Source organism: Saccostrea cucullata, unplaced genomic scaffold (genome assembly GCF_032062105.1).
Source record: "Saccostrea cucullata isolate Sc308-1 unplaced genomic scaffold, CSIRO_AGI_Scuc_v1 ctg2841, whole genome shotgun sequence".
Taxonomy (NCBI): domain Eukaryota; kingdom Metazoa; phylum Mollusca; class Bivalvia; order Ostreida; family Ostreidae; genus Saccostrea; species Saccostrea cuccullata.
This window is the reverse complement of record NW_026933988.1, coordinates 94,519-114,401: the sequence shown is the minus strand read 5'-3', so window position 1 is coordinate 114,401 and position 19,883 is coordinate 94,519. Positions and strand designations below refer to the sequence as shown.

At 33.6% G+C, this 19,883-nt stretch overlaps 1 protein-coding gene and 1 long non-coding RNA gene across 2 annotated transcripts; both read left to right on the top strand.

Annotated features, from left to right (window-relative positions):
• The first annotated feature begins 8 nt into the window (after positions 1 to 8).
• On the top strand, positions 9 to 19,276 carry LOC134239748 (DNA polymerase delta subunit 2-like). Its single transcript, XM_062721902.1, has 10 exons — positions 9 to 282; positions 1,572 to 1,693; positions 2,005 to 2,128; positions 2,803 to 2,923; positions 3,254 to 3,449; positions 4,575 to 4,655; positions 4,938 to 5,095; positions 15,748 to 15,875; positions 16,375 to 16,476; positions 19,102 to 19,276. The coding sequence occupies exons 1-10, from the start codon at positions 66 to 68 to the stop codon at positions 19,242 to 19,244; spliced, it is 1,392 nt and encodes a 463-aa protein (XP_062577886.1). The 5' UTR covers positions 9 to 65; the 3' UTR covers positions 19,245 to 19,276.
• Positions 5,976 to 11,003, top strand: LOC134239750 (uncharacterized). Its single transcript, XR_009986283.1, has 3 exons — positions 5,976 to 6,222; positions 9,826 to 9,954; positions 10,531 to 11,003. It is a non-coding gene; the product is annotated as an uncharacterized LOC134239750 (long non-coding RNA).
• Positions 19,277 to 19,883: the final 607 nt, after the last annotated feature.

The window sequence follows — 19,883 nt, the reverse complement described above, 5'->3', positions numbered from 1 at the left end:
TACCTCACTACACGAAAGAGTTCTGGCGCGAATGGAGATAAACAAAAAGTGAAAAACTAAGAAAAATGTTTGAGAAAAGAGGACATGACCACTCTAGTGACTTATTGTCAAAGCCTCAGCAAACACATACAAGATTTGAAAGACAGTCGGGCAAATTTTCAAATTGTTCTGAAAGGTTTTTATTGAAGGATAGGACCTTTAACAGACAATATGCACATCTTTATGCTGAAAGGCTTTGGGAAGTTCGTCCAAAAGTTGAAATTGCTGCTAGAAAAAAATGGGGTATTGATCATATTTTACATTTGGCCTAATGATAAGCTAGTAGAAGTAACCCATTTGCCTCATAAACTTTGATAAAAGCAGAGAATAATGCTATTTTGATGTATGCTTAATATAAAGATATATGTATTACGGTCGACCAATGGGGTGAGTGCAGTTGTACAATCAAAAATACAAGTTTGTTACATTGATCAGCCACTTCAAAATCAATTTGCACAAGACATCTCGTCTTGCTGTGGTGTCACATGATCAATTAACGCCAGTTAATGGAGCTCGTCGAAGCTTACGAAGACAGCCGAGCATCTGGTTGAAACAATAGACCTAGTGCAATTTTTGACTAAAGAAATTGTAGAATATATTCCTGTTGCTTTTCAGTTTTTTAAAAACCAAAACTGCAAAAGCATTTTATTTAATTTATTTATTCACCATTATCGCATGGGATCCTGGAAGTAAAGGAATTCTGTGAAGGTTTCACTCAAAAATTTTCCTGATGTATGAACAGATTTCATTCCGAATTTCCTCTGTTCTTACATGTAAGTCTATTGAAATGAGCTTTGCCAAGTCGCTCAATGTGCTAGCTATGAAGATAATTTGTTTTCCGGTGTAACCTTTGGGGCAAGTGCAGTTGTACAATCAAAATCACAAGTTTGTTACAATGATCAACCACTTCAAATATCAAGTTGCATGAGACATCTCGTCTTGCTGTGACATCACAAGACGTTGGAGCTCAGTCCCCACATAAGAAAACAAAAAGAGCAAGCACTGATCTACATTATTGGACTTTAAGGGGAGTGGGCGGGACGGTAGGGAGGTATGGTATTAAATTTTGTTGCAAAAGCTCAAAGGCTTCTTGAGATATTGTGCAGAATATTATTATAAGAGATGATGACCTTGACTTTGACCTCAAAATCAATAGGAGTCTCATTTAAGGGTGTAGGGAGTTATATAAAATTTTGTTGCAAAAGTTCAAAGGCTTCTCGAGATTATTTGAAGAAATGAAAGTGTTACAGAAAGTCAGAAATACAGACCAAAATTAATATCCCCGATTTTCAGTTCAGGCGACAACAAGCATAAACAAACCTTCATACTTTTAGAGGTAAAAATGTGTGCATGTTAACATTTTTAAGTTTATTTTATACATATGAAGCCCATAATTATATGGAAGTAGTCAAATTTTGAAACTAAACAGAAGACTATACATTCAACACAAATACCTTTTTTTAAGTCCAGGTGATTTAATCTCTGTGCATTTGTAGCATGTTCTCTCATTTATGATAATTGGAATTTTGTAGGAAAGGATATTTGTATAAGGAAATTACACGAACTGCAGAGTGATGAAACATGTGTTGTCATTGGGACTCTGTTCAAACACATGGAACTGAAGCCAAGCATTTTACAGGAAATCAGTGAGGAGGTAAAATATAGCTTATAATTCTCTTCTTTCATCTTGCTATATTTTGAAATACCTGTACACTGTATCTGCTCATAGTTAAAGAAATGTCATAAGTATAAATAGGTACAAACCAAACAAACAATAAATATATTGATAATAAAAAAATAAACTTTTCAATTATTTTAAAAAGATAAATAGTAAGAAAAATTGTACATTATATTTCTAATTGCAAAAATTTGTTCAATATGTCTATATTTGTATTTTTATGTGTATTTTAATAAATAGTAATGACTATTTTATATTTTAATATGACTATATTTATATATATGTAGCATAATTTAATGCCCCAGCCCGTGAGAACTAAGTTTGTGGATGACTCAGACAAGCTGTACTTGGAGGATGAGCTACAGAGAATTATCCTGGTGGGAGACCTGGACGTTCAGAGGGCCGTGACAGGTTAGGTTATAGATTCAAGTCCCTAGTTATCACATGTACACATAACAAAAAGTAGAATCTGTTTAAATTAAACATTACTAAAATACATATACCAAGATGTAGAATACATTAACATGCAACTTTTTTTGTACATTAAAAATATAGCTGCAGAAGTGTAGCTCTCTTCTTTTAAAAAGAAAACACTATTGGGAAAACCCGAGAGTTTCAGATCCAAGCATACTTAATAAAAAGGTAGCAGCAAAACAGTTGTCGTAAATTGAAGGTTTTTACAATGCTTTTAGGTTTGATGTCAACAAGATAGCTACAGTTCTGCAGCTAATTAAGAATACTGGATATTTATTTTATAAATTTAGATAGGTTATGATAGCATGATCATTTATTGAATACTTCATTAATTTTTGCCATGTTATTAGAACTTATTTCAAACTACTGCAATTTTAAAATGTTTTGTTCATAGAACACAATAAATTAGTTTATGGCATCTTGTGTTCATTCTCTTACCATATATATAATTTATTTAAAACAATGCCTTTTAAGAGTGTTTTGTTCTTGGAAGGCGAAAAAAAGTTGGGGGGGGGGGGGTAAAAAAAAAAAGTTTTTTTAATGCATTTATACAGTTTCAATTTGAATATTTCAACATTATAATTTTTTACAATAATTTTTGTCTGATATAGGTGTGATCATCGCTGTTTATGGTAAAGAGCCAGATGATGATCGTGGAAAGTTCCACGTGGAAAAATACTGTTTCAGAATGTTGAAAGAGCAGGTCCCCAGACCCATCTTAGAAAAAGACAAGTACTAAGATTTTTTTCAGCCTTGTTTCCCTGCTTTGAAAATCTTTGCCCTGATTTGTCAGTTTGGAAGATTTGATTGAGTTTATTTTTTTTTTCATTGGTGTGTCATCAATTTGAAGCTTTTAGCAAGCTTAAGCTTAAATGTTGTGGAGGGTAACAATTTTATACAAATTTTAGAAAGAAAACTTATCAAGAAACTTGTTTCTTGATTATTAAAAGTAACAATACTTTATATTTTAAAGTCTTTTTCACATGATTTTAAAAAAAATAAGTTTTCTTACCAACATTTTATTTTGCCAATTTATGTTAATTTTTCATGTTATTCTGTCAGGTATTTGATCCTGATCTCAGGACTAGAGTTGGGCAGTAAGGAGGAACAGACCTTCACCCTGCAGCTCTTTGTCGACATGGTAACGGGGATGCTGGGTAATAGCCAAGAACAAGGTCATTGTTCGGAGATTTCCAGAATCGTCGTTGCTGGAAATTCCTTGAGTTCTAGCACACAAGACAAGGACAGTTTGCAAAAGGTAAGACATGAAGGGATCATAATTTTAGGTTGTCTGAAGAATACAAATACAATCAAATGTTGTTCAAACAAGTTAAAACTGAGGAAAAGTTTATGATAGTGAATAGAAAAAAGTGCTTGGGATTTCCCATTTGCATCTACCCTGGTACTAACATTATATTTGAGACATCAATGTTCGAGATACTGAAGTTAAACTACAATATGTTGATAATACCAGGGTTCGAAATTAGCGAGAAATACTCGCAAAATGCGAGTTGATTTTTAAAACAGCGAGTAAAAATAGAAGACACTCGAAATTTTTAGCGAGTGGTGATTTTTGACCCAAGTAGTCTTGTATCCATATTTTTCTGGTAATTCATCTTGCTTTTTTGAAATTTAAAAAGAGTCACAATGCATTCGCCTGATTCGGTAAACCTCGGTTGATTCTATCACCAAATCTCAATCAGCTGATGCAATTTATACAAAAATGTTTCATTATTAATAATAGTTTTATTTGACATATAAAATGTGTCAACCTTGTCAAAATTTACCTTAGATAAAAAGAGTAATCATTAGTTTTACACCAAATAATTTCTACCATAACTTTTTGAAGATCGTTTTCTGCAGCTAGACAGCCATGTTAGGTGCCCGCTGTAAATATCACACCTGGTTAATTATGCCCGGGATGTTTGACCCCATTATTCAGTAGCCAAAAATCCTAACCTACCTACCCTTGATCATACTGATTTTCTTTTTTGGAATTTTACAGGAATTACAGGAAATAAATATATTTTAATTTTTTTTTTGTGTGTGTGTGTTTTTTTTTTTTTAGGCCAGATTACCTTTTTTTTTAATGTAAAGACATTGATGTTCTTAATTCTGTACTGACCTACTATAGAAAAACCTGTATTATTATTGATTTAAATGAGCATGAAAAAGACATTTAATCCTTCTTTTAATTTTAGCTTGTTGATCTTCATTTCAGCTTGTAGATTTTATATGTACAGGCTAAAATTAGCCTGTGGTTAAAAAAGTTTATTTCTATCCCTGTTATACTCATGTATAACACATAAATATGTTGTATAGGGATGTTAGTCTCAAAAAGAGGAATTTTTAGGTCTTGATTTAAACCTGTTTTTGTTTGCAGGCAAAATATCTTAGTAAGAAATCAGCTGCTGGGAGCGTGGAAGCCATAAAAAGTCTGGATGATGTCTTCACACAACTGGCAGTAAGGCTTATCTTCATTGTTTTAGATGACAGCTGTCTTCACAGTTTTCAGTGGATTGTCAATATTTTTCTGTGATTTAAGTTAATTTTACAAAACAAATTGTTGGAACTTGTTTGTTCCTTCAAGGCTTAATTAATGTAATCTTCTATGAAAAGATACTATATCATAGTTAAAGTTCATAATCTCAGAATTTTTCGTATGAACAGTTTATTTTTCAATTGGCTTATTTATTATAAAATTTCAAACAATTTATTGTAAACTTTTATTATGTGCTATTTTTAGAGTTCAGTTGATGTTGATTTGATGCCAGGGGAATTCGACCCTGCCAATTACACCCTACCCCAGCAGCCACTTCATAAGTGTATGTTTCCCCAGGCATTACGCTATCCCACCTTTCAGACTGTGACCAACCCTTATGACTTCACAATAGAAGGGGTTAGGTTGGTAAACATACATTGATTTGAAATTTAATAAATATAGAATGGAAAATCTGTGAAAGATCTTGAGATGAAAATGTATACGTACCATTTATATATACACTGCAGAAGAAAAATACAATTTTGAACATACTGGGTAATGTATAAATTAGTTGAAATTTATTTGGGAATGAGAATTGGGGACATCTGATTCTATCTTATGGATGATGATATCAAGATGAGCTTTTTAAGCATCATGTATTTAAATCATTGAATAATATGCAGGAAATTCGGTTATAGCAAAGTCCTTGGGACCTATGAAACTACTTCCTTATATCCCTAATTCGTTATATCCATGTAAGGAATTCATTAAATATTTAATATATAGCTGGGGATCCAAGATAACTTTGCTATATCCATGAATTTGTAATATCCGTGTAAGTACTAATTAATATCAATTCTCTGTAATTATCAAAATTGGTTGGCCACGCATAAAAAACATTTTGATTTTTTTATTATAATTTTAAACAGCTATGTCATTAATTGTAAAATCTAAAGTGGGTTTATGAAATAGACCCTTGGTTGCCATAGAAACGGGGTGCAAAATTCTCAATTTTGTTAATTTTGAAAAACGTGTACTTATCAAGAAAAATTGTGTCCAGAAATGAAAAGGGATAACTTAATATTTTTTCAATATTTAAATTTAATACTACAGATTAAAGTAATTATATCTGTAGTTTTAATTTAATTTCTCAATAGTAAATGGCCATTTTACATATTATAACATATCAGATATGTGATTGGTTTAGTGGAGTTTTTGGAGGCTTAAAACAAAAAAGGCACACTGATTACAAATTTAGTAATAATTAATTATGAAAGGCTAATATTTGATTATTTCAAAATATCTAAAATATTGGTGGGAGACTCAAAGATGTAAAAGGAATTCAAAGGTAAAGATTACTTTTTTCTACATTTTGAAGCATTTTTTGCTTCCTAATTACTTCCCTTGAACTACTCTCTAACGTTTGGAGGTACAATGTGTATTTAGTAAACAGTGCTCAATGAACATTTTCTGGCGAAAGATCTCATCAAAGTTTTACAGTCTGGAAGAAGAAAAGAAGGCTAGACATCTTAAACAATGAAGACAGAAGGTAAATTTATGTATATACTGAGCATTACAAAAATATCAAGATTAACAAATGCATATTTTCTTAATTTTATTTGCCTTACAATACACAGTTGTTTTACCGGTAGTGGTCAGTGGTCCTTATCAAATCAAGCGAACTCTACCTTTTGACAGTTTGATTTTCTGACCAATGAATTAATTATTTTTATTAATAAAAATGAATTTGAAGCATATAAACATCACTTGCTGATACAGCTGAAACCACCCCCCCCCAAATATAAATGTCTATATAGAGATTGTACATGTGTAAAATCTGACCAATTTCTTGCCATATCTAAAAAAATCTGTGCCATTCAGTAGGTTTACTTTTTATGATGAGCTGAGAGAGACTTTTAAGTAAACATTATTAGCTCTTCTGAGCCAAAGGCTCAAAGAGCTAATGCTATGGCCATTTGTGCGGTGTGCGTTGTGCGGTGTGCGGTGTGCGTTAACTTTTTAGAATATGGGCCATAACTCAAGAACCCCTTGGCCAATCAGTGTCAAATTTGTCACAGGGTATCCTTGGCCTAAGGGCTACCATTTATACTAAAATAAGGGTTGGGACCCTAAAACAAGGGGAGATAATCAGGAAAACAAAACCAGAAGTACCGGTTGCAAAAAAATCTTCTTCTCCAGAACCACCAGACAGATTTTCACGAAACTTACATACAATGATCAGGATATGTTGAAGATTAAAAATTGTTCAAGGCATGACCCTGGGGCAAAGGGCGTGGTCTCAAGGTCACTTCAAAGTTGACCTAAATTTACAATTAATGAAAATGTCTATATTTTGCTTACTATAAGGACTAGGATCATCAAATCTTGTAAGTAGATGCATCTTAGGACTTCACATCATGTTAACTCAAAAGTAGGTCACGGTGACCTACTTTTTAAATTTTGCGGGCATTTGTTTTCAAATTGATTTGAAGGCATATTTTGGACACTTTAAGGCCTATGATCATTAAACTTTGTCAGTTGATGCATCTTGGGTCTTCAAACAACGTCAGCTTAAAAGTAGGTCACCGTGACCTACTTTTTGAACTTCATGACTTATCCTTTTTAAAACATTTTATCCCATTATTTCAGACACTGAGAGGGTTAGAATCATCAAATCTTGTAAGTTGCTGCATCTTGGGACCTTAAAACATATTTAAGTAAAAGTAGGTCACTGTGACCTACTTTTAGAATTTTGCAGGCATTTGTTTTCAAATTGTTTAAAAGGCATATTTTGATTACCTTCAGACCAATGATCATCAATCTTGGTCAGCTGATGCATCTTGGGATTTTGAAAAATGTCGACCAAAATGTAGGTCACTGTGACCTACTTTTGACATTTTATGGCTATATTTCGATATCTTAGGTATTTATTGGCTTAGAATCATCAAACTTTGTGAGTTGATGCATCTTGGGTTTTCGGAGAGTGATGACCAAAAATTAGGTCACGGTGACCTACTTTCAATATTTTATGGCTATATTTATGTATCTCCAATACTTATCGGCTTAGAATCATCAAACTTTGTGAGTTGATGCATCTTGGGTTTTCGGAGAATGTCGACCAAAAAGTAGGTCACTGTGACCTACTTTTGACATTTAATGGCTATATTTATGTATTTCTGGTACTTATCGGTTTAGAATCATCAAATTAGGAATGTCGACCAAAAAATAGGTCATAGTGACCTACTTTTGAATATCTCAGGTATTTATTGGCTTAGAATTATCAAACTTGGTCAGCAGATGCATCTTAGGCCTCTGATAAATGTCAACCAAAATGTAGGTCACGATGACCTACTTTTGACATTTAATGGCTATATTTAAGTATCTCCAGTACTTATCGGCTTAGAATCACCAAACTTTGTTAGTTTATGCCTTTTGGTTTTCAGGGAATGTTGACCAAAAAGTAGGTCTCGATGACCTACTTTTGACATTTTATGGCTATATTTAAGTATCTCAGGTACTTATTGGCTTAGAATCATCAAACTTTGTTAGTTTATGCCTTTTGGGTTTTCAGAGAATGTTGACCAAAAAGTAGGTCACGGTGACATACTTTTGAATATCTCAGGTATTTATTGGCTTAGAATCATTAAACTTTGTTAGTTGATGCATCTTGGGTTTTCCAAGAATGTACACCAAAAAGTAGGTCAAGGTGACCTACTTTTGAATATCTCAAATACATATTTGCTTAGAATCTTCAATCTTAGTTTGTCTATTAATGCATCTTGAGTCCTCAGAAAACTTCAATCTTAAAGTAGGTCACCGTGACCTACTCATTTGTTTTTTTTATAGCTTTATTAAAATATCTTCAGTCCTAATTGGCTAAGAATCATCAAACTTTTTATCAGTTGATGCAACTAGGTTTTAGGATACTTAGGGTTAGAGGCTTCAAATACAAGTGATAGGTTGTACAATTTATCAGAAGAGCGATTCAAGGCCCTTGGGCCTCTTGTTTATCTTTATAAAATAAATTTCCACTTCTGTCAGTTTTCATTCATTGTTTATCCTATTATTTCAATTCTTTATTGGCATTAGGCACGTATTTTACAGAATTGTGTTGTTAAAATATTAACTAGAGCAAGTTTAATTTGTTTCTATAAAAAAAGTGCATCAAACGTTTATAATGTGTGAGCACAAGCATAAAGTAGATAAGTTTTTTAAATAGTATTCTATATATATCAGCAAAATATGGTCATGTGATGTTCATAAACAGAAAATAGGAAAACAGCATGTTTGTTTTGATGTCATTGTTTTATTTAAAAGCTTCTATCTTTTAAACTTTAAATTTATTATATATATCCAAAACTACTGTACTATATGTAATGACAAAATAGATCTAGGTTAAGAATGCACTGGAAATATTGAGTTATTTTTGTTTAAATAGACTCTTTCATTCATCTGTGAAGTACCGGTACTGTATAATCTATAGTTCAATTTTTTGTGAATAATAATTATCTTTTCAAATAGCAAACAGTAAAAATATATATATATGTACACTTGTACATATGTATAAGTGTTAAAACAAAATTTAACTAAAGGTACTGTGAGCATTGAGCTCACTAAATGATACCCCCTGCCTCCCATATGGTTATAACTGATGACAAATCCATGTTTTACTGTGGCCGGGAAACCCAAAATATGCGTCAAATCAAAAAGTAAAATAGGAGGTGACAATATGTAATAAAGATTCTGTGAAAGGTTCATTAAATTTCACTCATTGCAGTGGTATAAGAGGAGTTGTGGATAATAAGAGATGGGTACCCTAAAGCGTAACAGACAGACGGATATACAGACAGATGGACGTACAGTTAGACGGACATACCGATTACAGTATACCCTATCACTTTTCAAGCGGAGGGTATAATAAAACTATATACATGTACATGTAGAATATTCACCTCTGATTTATAATGATATTTGTATTGTACACACAGACCATGTTTTATAATATTCTAAACAAATTAATTGATACTCAGGCAAATATTCACTACTGGTAAGATGATCACACACATGAACATGTCTGTGTATGAATGAAATGAATTTTCCTTTTGATCATGTTCCTAGGAAAATAATTATTTTCATCATTTTTTCATCAAAGGATTTACCATATAAGATGAATAAAGAAAAAGTAAGACCAGTAAACCAAAACAGGACCAAATAGGCCATGACTGAAGTTCAAGTGCATTCTGCAAGAAAGCGGACAGCCTAGATTTTTGTTCTTTTCAAGGTAACCATTCTTAAAATATGAAAGTAAATTAAGGACAGATGATACAAACAAAAAATAGATGCCTGGATTGGTATATATTTTTTGGCATAATTTAATTGCAAATTAATGATTTATTAATAAATTTCTAGAATATTAAGAAATTGTAAACCTTCTGTGATGTTCAAAAGTCTGCCCTCTTGAAACTATCCTTATTAATCTATACAAATATTTTTCACTTCAAATTCCATTTTTATGCAAATATGAATTAAAAAGTACTTGTCGTGAGGAAAGTTATTAATTTTACTGATTTAAACATGACCCAAGTTGTTATTTTCAAATTCTTTGACAAAAGTTTGTTTGTATCATCTGTCCTTAAATTGTTAAAAAATATTTCAGTTTTATATCTAAATTTAAACCTTGCTTATTTCTTCTTTTTTTTTTAAACAAAATCTAATACATGTCCAGTAACAGAAGAATTATTATACTAGAATAAAGTATTCTAGAAAACAACTTTCTAAAGGATTACATACACATTTAATTAGCTTGAAATCAGTGTACTAGTATATTGGAAAGTGCAGGAATTATTTACCATTGCAGGTTGAGAAGGGATGCCATATTTTAGGTTTGAAACCAGGCAAGTGAAAGCTGAATTCCAACCTACTTCAACATACTTGTACCCACTGTCTTCAAGATATCAGTGTTTGAGATGTCAAAGTTCAAATAGAATAGGAACATGTTTATCATATTATGTTATGGCATCCTCAAATCTTATGTTGTATAACAATATGTTTTAGAACTTATCAAGCTTTATCCTGTACCTTGCCAAAAAAAAAACTCAACGCAGCATAATTCTCATTAACTAATTATCAGTGTTACTTGCGTATGTCAATGTAGGTCATTACTGGTACACGCCTGACCAACTAAAACTTTAAAATTGAAAAATCAGAGTCAAGATTTTCAGAGCAGCAGAAACAGTAGAATTTGTCATGTAAATCTAATGATATGTACCGTAGTTGAGAATACATGTACTCTAAATGTTGCATATATAAAAAATAAAAAAGCAAAAAGTTCTCTTGTTTTCAGAATTTATATTTACATGTGAAAAAAAAGAAATTTAAAGGAGGTTGATATAGTTGGTGTGATGAGATGTTGGCAGGAACCTAGTAAAATGAAAGGAAGAACTTCCTTAAAATGATACTTGTGGGGGACAGTGTCTCATGGGGGGGGGGGGGGCATTGTTTCAACTGACTTTACAGAATACAAAAGATCCATTGCAAACCTAATTATTAATTATATGCGAAACACTATGTTTAAAGTTTTCCATTGTTGGATATTTATGTTTAAATCCAAGATAACTTACCCAAGAGGATGTGATTTTTAGCTCACCTGAGCCAAAGGCTCAAGTGAGCTTTTCTGATCACAATTTGTCCGTTGTCTGTCGTCGTTGTCGTCGTAGTCGTCGTTGTCGTTGTTGTAAACTTTTCACATTTTCATCTTCTTCTCAAGAACCACTGGGCCAATTTCAACCAAACTTGCTACAAAGCATCCTTGGGTAAAGGGGATTCTAGTTTGTTCAAATGAAGGGCCAGGCCCTTTTCCAAGGGGAGATAATTATGAATTAGAGAAAAATTAATGGCATTTTAAAAAAATCTTCTTCTCAAGAACCACTGGGCCAGGAAAGATGAAACTCATGTGGAATCATCCTCAGGTAGTATGGATTCAAGTTTGTTCAAATCATGACCCCCGGGGGTAGGGTGGGGCCAAAATGGCCGATCAAAGTTTTACATAGGAATATATAGGAAAAAACTTTTAAAATCTTCTTCTCAAGAACCACTGGGCCAGGAAAGATGAAACTCATGTGGAATCATCCTCAGGTAGTGTAGATTCAAGTTTGTTCAAATTATGACCCCCGGGGGTAGGATGGGGCCAAAATGGCTGATCAAAGTTTAACATAGGAATATATAGGAAAAATCTTTAAAAATCTTCTTCTCAAGAACCACTGGGCCAAGAAAGATGAAACTCATGTGGAATCGTCCTCAGGTAGTGTAGATTCAAGTTTGTTCAAATCATGACCCCCGGGGGTAGGGTGGGGCCAAAATAGGCCGAATCCAAGTTTTACATAGGAATATATAGGAAAAAACTTTAAAAATCTTCTTCTCAAGAACCACTGGGCCAGGAAAGATGAAACTCATGTGGAATCATCCTCAGGTAGTGTAGATTCAAGTTTGTTCAAATTATGACCCCCGGGGGTAGGATGGGGCCAAAATGGCTGATCAAAGTTTAACATAGGAATATATAGGAAAAATCTTTAAAAATCTTCTCAAGAACCACTGGGCCAAGAAAGATGAAACTCATGTGGAATCGTCCTCAGGTAGTGTAGATTCAAGTTTGTTCAAATCATGACCCCCGGGGGTAGGGTGGGGCCAAAATGGCCGATCAAAGTTTTACATAGGAATATATAGGAAAAAACTTTAAAAATCTTCTTCTCAAGAACCACTGGGCCAGGAAAGATGAAACTCATGTGGAATCATCCTCAGGTAGTGTAGATTCAATTTTGTTCAAATTATGACCCCCGGGGGTAGGATGGGGCCAAAATGGCTGATCAAAGTTTTACATAGGAATATATGGGAAAAATCTTTAAAAATCTTCTTCTCAAGAACCACTGGGCCAAGAAAGATGAAACTCATGTGGAATCGTCCTCAGGTAGTGTAGATTCAAGTTTGTTCAAATCATGACCCCCGGGGGTAGGGTGGGGCCAAAATGGCCGATCAGAGTTTTACATAGCAATATATAGGAAAAATCTTTAAAAATATTCTTCTCAAGATCCACTGGGCCAGGAAAAAAATGAAACTCATGTGGAATCATCCTCAGGTAGTGTAGATTCAAGTTTGTTCAAATTATGACCCCCGGGGATAGGATGGGGCCAAAATGGCTGATCAAAGTTTTACATAGGAATATATAGGAAAAATCTTTAAAAATCTTCTTCTCAAGAACCACTGGGCCAAGAAAGATGAAACTCATGTGGAATTGTCCTCAGGTAGTGTAGATTCAAGTTTGTTCAAATTATGACCCCTGGGGGTAGGATGGGGCCAAAATGGCTGATCAAAGTTTTACATAGGAATATATAGGAAAAATCTTTAAAAGTCTTCTTCTCAAGAACCACTGGGCCAAGAAAGATGAAACTCATGTGGAATTGTCCTCAGGTAGTGTAGATTCAAGTTTGTTCAAATCATGATCCCCGGGGGTAGGATGGGGCCAAAATGGCCGATCAAAGTTTTACATAGGAAAATATAGAAAAAATCTTTAAAAATCTTCTTCTCAAGATCCACTGGGCCAGGAAAGATGAAACTCATGTGGAATCTTCTTTTTAAGTACTTCAAAGCCATTCTTAGCGATATTTATAGGGAATCGTCCTCAGGTATTGTAGATTCTAGTTTGTTTAAATCATGACCCCCCGGGGGGATGGTAAAATTCAAGCCTCCTTCCCATTCCCCCCCCCCCCCCCCCCCCCCCCCCCCCGGAATACTTTCAGTTCTGATTTGTGCTTTTTCCTAGCCAATTGCTCAGGTGAGCGATTTGGCCCCTGGGCCTCTTGTTAGCTCACCTGAGCCAAAGGCTGTCTGTCCGTCTGTCTGTCTGTCTTCTTCTCAAGAACCTCTGGGCCAGTAAAGCTGAAACTTATGTGGAAGCATCCTGGGGTAGTGTAGATTCTAAATTATTCACATCATGACCCCCGGGGGAAGGGCCGGGCCACAAAGGGGAATCAAAGTTTTACATAGAAATATATAGGAAAAATCTTTGAAAATCTTCTTCTCAAGAACCACTGGGCCAGAAAAGCTGAAGCTTATGTGGAAGCATCCTGGTATAGTGTAGATTCTAAATTGTTCACATCATGACCCCCGGGGGAATTATAGGGGAATCAAAGTTTTACATAGAAATATATAGGAAAAATCTTTGAAAATCTTCTTCTCAAGAACCACTGGGCCAGAAAAAGTGAAGCTTATGTGGAAGCATTCTGGGGTAGTGTAAATTCTAAATTGTAGGAATCATGACCCCTGGGGAAGGGCGGGGCCATTATAGGGGAATCAAAGTTTTATATAGAAATATAAAGGAAAAATCTTTGAAAATCTTCTTCTCAGGAACCACTGGGCCAAAAAGCTGAAACATATGTGCCCATGGAAGGATCATATGGGGTAGTGTAGATTTCAAAATGTCTAAATTATGATCAGTGGGGTAGGGTGGGGATGCATTATGTATAACAAGGGGGAAATCTGGTAAAGAACAGAATGGTCAAAGCTTTTCAGGTGAGCGATGTGGCCCATGGGCCTCTTGTTTTTTAAACCAATGTAATTTTTCTCAAGTTTAAAGCAGTGTTTCATAAGTTTTAATGAAAAAATCAGAAGGGGGGGGGGTTAAATTTTTGACTTCATTCAAAGTATCTGTGGTTTGCAGTTGCCCATGAATTTAATAAATAATTATACAAAGTAACAAGTTGAAATGAGTAAAATATTATGAATGTCCTGCTTGTTTTAGTTTCATTTCAGAATTTTTCAAGTTTGACCAAATCTTGAAAAAGTAAAAGCCACAAGGTTTTGCAATTATTTGACATAGCATTACAAAATGCATTATATTTTTGCAACATCATAAAGATGCAAATATAAGATGCCAAAAAATTTAGGTCACATTTACATTTAACTCATTACACATGTTTTATAAAAGAGTAAATAAGTGTAGTTTTGGGAATATTGTTATGTTAAACGCAGCCATTTTGGCGAAAAATCTGGTATTCCTGTCTCTATGGTAACATCTTGCATTCCTGTTTCCATAGTAATAGAGAATGGATAGGGAAATTTTTATTTCATATTATTTTCAATCTAAGGAGATAGTTTCAGGAAACTTGAAACATGCCCTGGTTAGTCTACATGTACTTCAAAATTGTCAATTTTACAGAAAGGGGGGGGGGGGCATTTTGTGCAGGTGTTCACAGTTCTCCTATCTAAGAACATATTTACATGTATTAATGCTCTTGGAAATGGGATGTGAATATTTTTACATGACACTTCTCCTAGATATGGACCAATTTTACTGTAAATGACATCAAAACAGGTAGAAAGGAACATTTCTTTTCTATATGAACTTTATTAATAATGAAATGTGAATATGTTCCTTGAAATACGGAAATTTTGCAGATTTTGGGTAATTTTTCATCAGCTTTTTAAAAAAAAAATTCTAGGTGTCCCATAAATATTTTAATGTGTTTAAACTAACTTATGTACCATCTATACAATGCACTGTTTCCTGAATTTCAAATCAGTGTGCAAAGTATTAAAAAATCGCTTTGAAAAAGGGTCTAAAATGGCAATTTTCTCAATTTGGCAAAATGCCAAAATCCCCAAAGCTAAGCGTTGTTAAGCCATTATGTAGAATTACAGTTTTTAAAAAATTATGTTGTTATACTAGAGAGGAATAATGGTAGTTTTGAAACAAAAGTAGATTTTCCCATTCTCTTGTTTCTTTTAAGCTCATTTTTATTCAGTAAAACCTACAAAATCACGTTTTTTGGTCAAATTTTAGGAAGAATTTACAGGGGAAACAATAGGTGCCCTTACCATGGCAACGAGACATTTTTTGAAATAAAAAACTATAAAACCATTAATGATATGACAATGTGAGTACACACAAAAAGTTTCATAGAAATTGAAAATGTAGCGTGGCCAAGCATTTTTGATATTGTTTGATAATTACAGAGAATTGATATTAAGATTTTCTGTAAAGGTTAAGAAATTTTTCATTGTTTTTCTTGTTCGTTTACAGGGTACTTGGAACATCTGGCCAACCGATCCAGGATATCATTAAATACAGCACCAACGAGGAACCACTCGACATCCTAGAGAAGAACTTGGAGTGGGGGCATCTAGCACCCACTGCTCCAGACACACTCGGTAGATTGATTCTTTTTCTTGTATAAAATATCATTGAAAAAATTGAGATTTTTTTTCCATGTTCACACTGCGTGTACTTCCATTCGTGGAAAAAACATTGGCAATTTTTCATTTGTTCAACATTGTTTTAATACAAAGTATCATCGAAGGAATGAATTGAAAATTTGTTCATGTTTATTTTTTTTTTCACACTGTGAGTACTCCCATTCATGAAAAATTATTTCATTTGTTTGTCATGCCATTGGTGTAAATTCTGTGCCTGTAGTAGTCATTTTGGAGAATTTTAGTCAGTTCAATAACAGTGGATTTGCACTTCCTTAAATAATATTAAAAAGTTAACGAAAACTTTGGTTTCTTTTTTACATTTATACATAGTTTCATTCAAAAATAAAAGTGACTGAGATTGGGTATAGACAAAGCCTATTTTAACTCTTTCCTAGGTTCCTTTATAAAGTAAATGTAGGTCAAAATGTTTGGAATCGTTTTGAATCCTTTCCAGGTTGTTATCCCTTTTACAAAGAGGACCCCTTCATCATTGAAGATTGTCCACACATACTGTTCGCTGGAAACATGACAAAGTTCGACTCCAAAATGTTCAAAGGTAAGTCACGTTGAGACCCCAAAATAGTGTACACTGATTCTATTCGTAGAAGTTTAAAATTATCAGTATAATTGTGCTGTTTACTTGATGCATTCATATTAGTTTGTTTATTTGTGTTTTCATTCAAACTGCACATTTCTCACATGAAAATATCAATTTAAACAATTGAATTACCAGAAGATTATTTAAGACTCGAAGTTTTCTACCTTCAATTCAAGAATCTATCTTAATCCAGAAAAAATCACACAGCCTAACTTTTGCTGGTGAAGGGCATCTTGGCGTGTGATTTAGTCGTGCAATGACTTCTGACCCCTTACTAAGTTCATACAGAATCTTCAATAGGTTTATCTAAGAATATTTACATTTCCAAATAAATTTCCTTAAAGGCCGAGGTTTTCAACCGTACGGTTTTCCTAAGGTAAGTTTGGTGTGGGGTGGAGCTTAATCGAAGCAGCTGAGAAGCCCCGAGGAAACGAAGCTGGCTTGTGTATACTACCTATATACACAGGATGTTACCTGAGTGTATTACCTGTATGGGTTTTCCCACGACTATGTAAACCGAGGCCGTTTTTTTTTTTTCAAGTTTAGCTCATGTAATGAAATGTGAAATAAAGCATTTTTTGTTGAAGGTTGAAGGTTTTGTTGAATTCTTCTCAATTTCTTTCTTTTAAAATAATTCATATTTTTAATAATTCGACATTTTTTATATACAGTGTGTTTCTTAATGAAGTGTTATAACGAAAATACATTTAGCACCAAAATCTGTCATTGTAATCTGGCGACAAAAAGGGAAGTAATTCAAATTCCACGTCGTCTACGCAAAACGAAAGAAGAAAGTGAATCATAAAACAGTCTCTCGGTAAATAACAATGAAACTTAGAAACGATGTTTTGAGAATAAAATGTTAAAGTAAAGGTATTATTGTCTAAATAAATATCTTTTTAAGATAAACCCTACTTGATTTTTCCATAACGCATGGTCCGTAAAAATGGCCAAAGCTTCAGACCGGGTTGATTCCCCGACAGCTATGAAACGAGAATGAAATCATCTGCATCGGTTTTTTTCTCTTTCGGGGTTCATTAGTAATTTCAAACATGAAATACAAAGCAAGATGTTATATTCCGAGTAATTTCTCTTCTAAAACTTATTATTATACCGTAACTTCGTCACCATGTCTCGAAGAAAAGCGACACGTACAGGTTTGTCTTATAAAATATAAATTCGCTTGACTCATGTCGGAACAATGTTACAATGTTGTCATACTTGTTTTAAAAAATAATTTTATTTAATTCCATGATACTAGCTTCAAACGCAGGTCGGTTTATTTTGTTAATTAGTGGAGGAATAAAGGTATGTTAACTCATGTTTTGGCACGGAAATTAAAAATAAGTATCGATTGTAATCGTAATATAAAATCCTCTATTTTAAAATTAAATTAAAAATATATATTATATAGCCATTATTTCTCTTGTCATTTATTTAATTATTCGATAGATTGATTATATTTATGGCATATTCTTATGAATTAAAAAAGAAAAGAATGATTTGATTGCTTCTTTATCACATTGGCATGTGCGGTAGGCATCAAAACATCAAAAGCGTGAAAGTTAATTCGATGGTCGGTACAATCTCCAGACAAGGTACACAAGATATACACAACAGCAGCAAACTAAATGTCAATCAAATCAAAGTATCCAATCCCAGGCTTAATTTCAGATGATTGACAGGGGTTCTAAGACCAGGTAAATTTGAAGGAGGTGCTTATTTCCTCGCCCTTTAAGACTCTTTGCAAATAGGAAGACTGTTGCTTTTTTCATGAACTTCCATGGATGAGCATGAATATCTCCTTGTTACGTCATAATACCGCACTTGACGTCAAAACTATAGTGCAAACTGTTTTGCTTTAAAAATTTACAGTTGAATTGCTTAAATTCTGTGGGAATTTAGGCCATTATAAAAATATTCCTAGATTCTCATCCCCGCCCGCCCCGATTTTATACCCCCGCCTCGATTTTTTTTTTATTTCTGTTTTTCTTCATCTTAATTCTGATCGGGATCGGTATTCATCTACCATTCTACTTTCGTTTTAAATCCCGCGAAAGTCGACATGATTTTGACAGCTGAAAAGAGGGTAATTGCTGTAATACATGTGTATATATATTAAACAAGGGTCATTGGTTGAAAAAGATTGGTGATGATGTGAAGTAAGAGATAATTGAACCTTTACTATGACTTTTAGTTGGGTGTTGTAGATAAAATTACACCGATTGACCAGGTCAATAAAAATCTGCAAAATTGAAAAAAATAGAAAATTTAAAATAAAAGCCGCCCGCCCGCCTCGATTTTGAAAAAAAATTTGGATGAGAATCTAGCAATTTATTTATTATGGCCTTATGAATGAATTTATTTTTTGAAGATTCATGAGGTATATGAACTACATGGATTATGCTTCTTGAAATATGCCAGCGTGAAGTGTTGTAGTTCATAACCTCATGAATCTTCAAAAATTAAATTCATTTCTTAAATGAAAATATTTGCTTTTGTAGCTGGGCATCTCCTACTCCCCTACTTAACATTTTAAATCCATCCCTCAGTTTTTACTTAGCCTAACTTTTGCTGTTGTAGGGCCTGGAGGACAGGAGGTTCTTTTGGTGAGTGTTCCTCGGTTCTCACAAACAGCTACAGCAGTGATGGTCAATCTCAAAACTCAGGACTGCCATCCCATTCAGTTCTCAGCCTCCTTTACATCATCAGAACCCAATAGATAGCAGTAGAACATTTAGATCTATTTATATACAAAATTAAATGTAAAAAATATGTGTTTTTGTTTTTCTTTTTTGAGATTAAGTGTGGGTCTGAAGTGATCGGATCAGACAGTTTCTGTATTGTCTTGATATGGTTGTATATGAGATAAATTGTCTGAAAGGAGGATCGTAAGGGTGTGTTGATGTTTATCAATATCCACTAAATAGTATCAAAACATGAAGTCATACAGTTTTCAAAAAGTTATCTTGAATACAACATTGATTACATCACCATTGCTTGTAATCAGGAAAATACAATATAACTAAATACTAATGATTACAAATCAGTCTGTAATTGATTACAATGTGATTACTTTTTACATCCTTGATGTTTATGAATGAATTAATGAGATGAAAGGAATACAGGGGGCATTAGAAACACACATCAGAAAGGGATTCCTGAAATGTGTTCATAAAAGTGAATTTTGTTAATCATATGGGTACAGAAAGCATTTCTTAACAGTTTAGAAATATGTAAAACAAAAAGCCTATTGGTCACATTGCTCATCTGTCACACTGACTAGGAAAAGACAGAAATCGGATCGGTATTGAAAAATTAATGGGGGGGGGCAAAACTTGAATTTCCACTACCTCAACTTATCA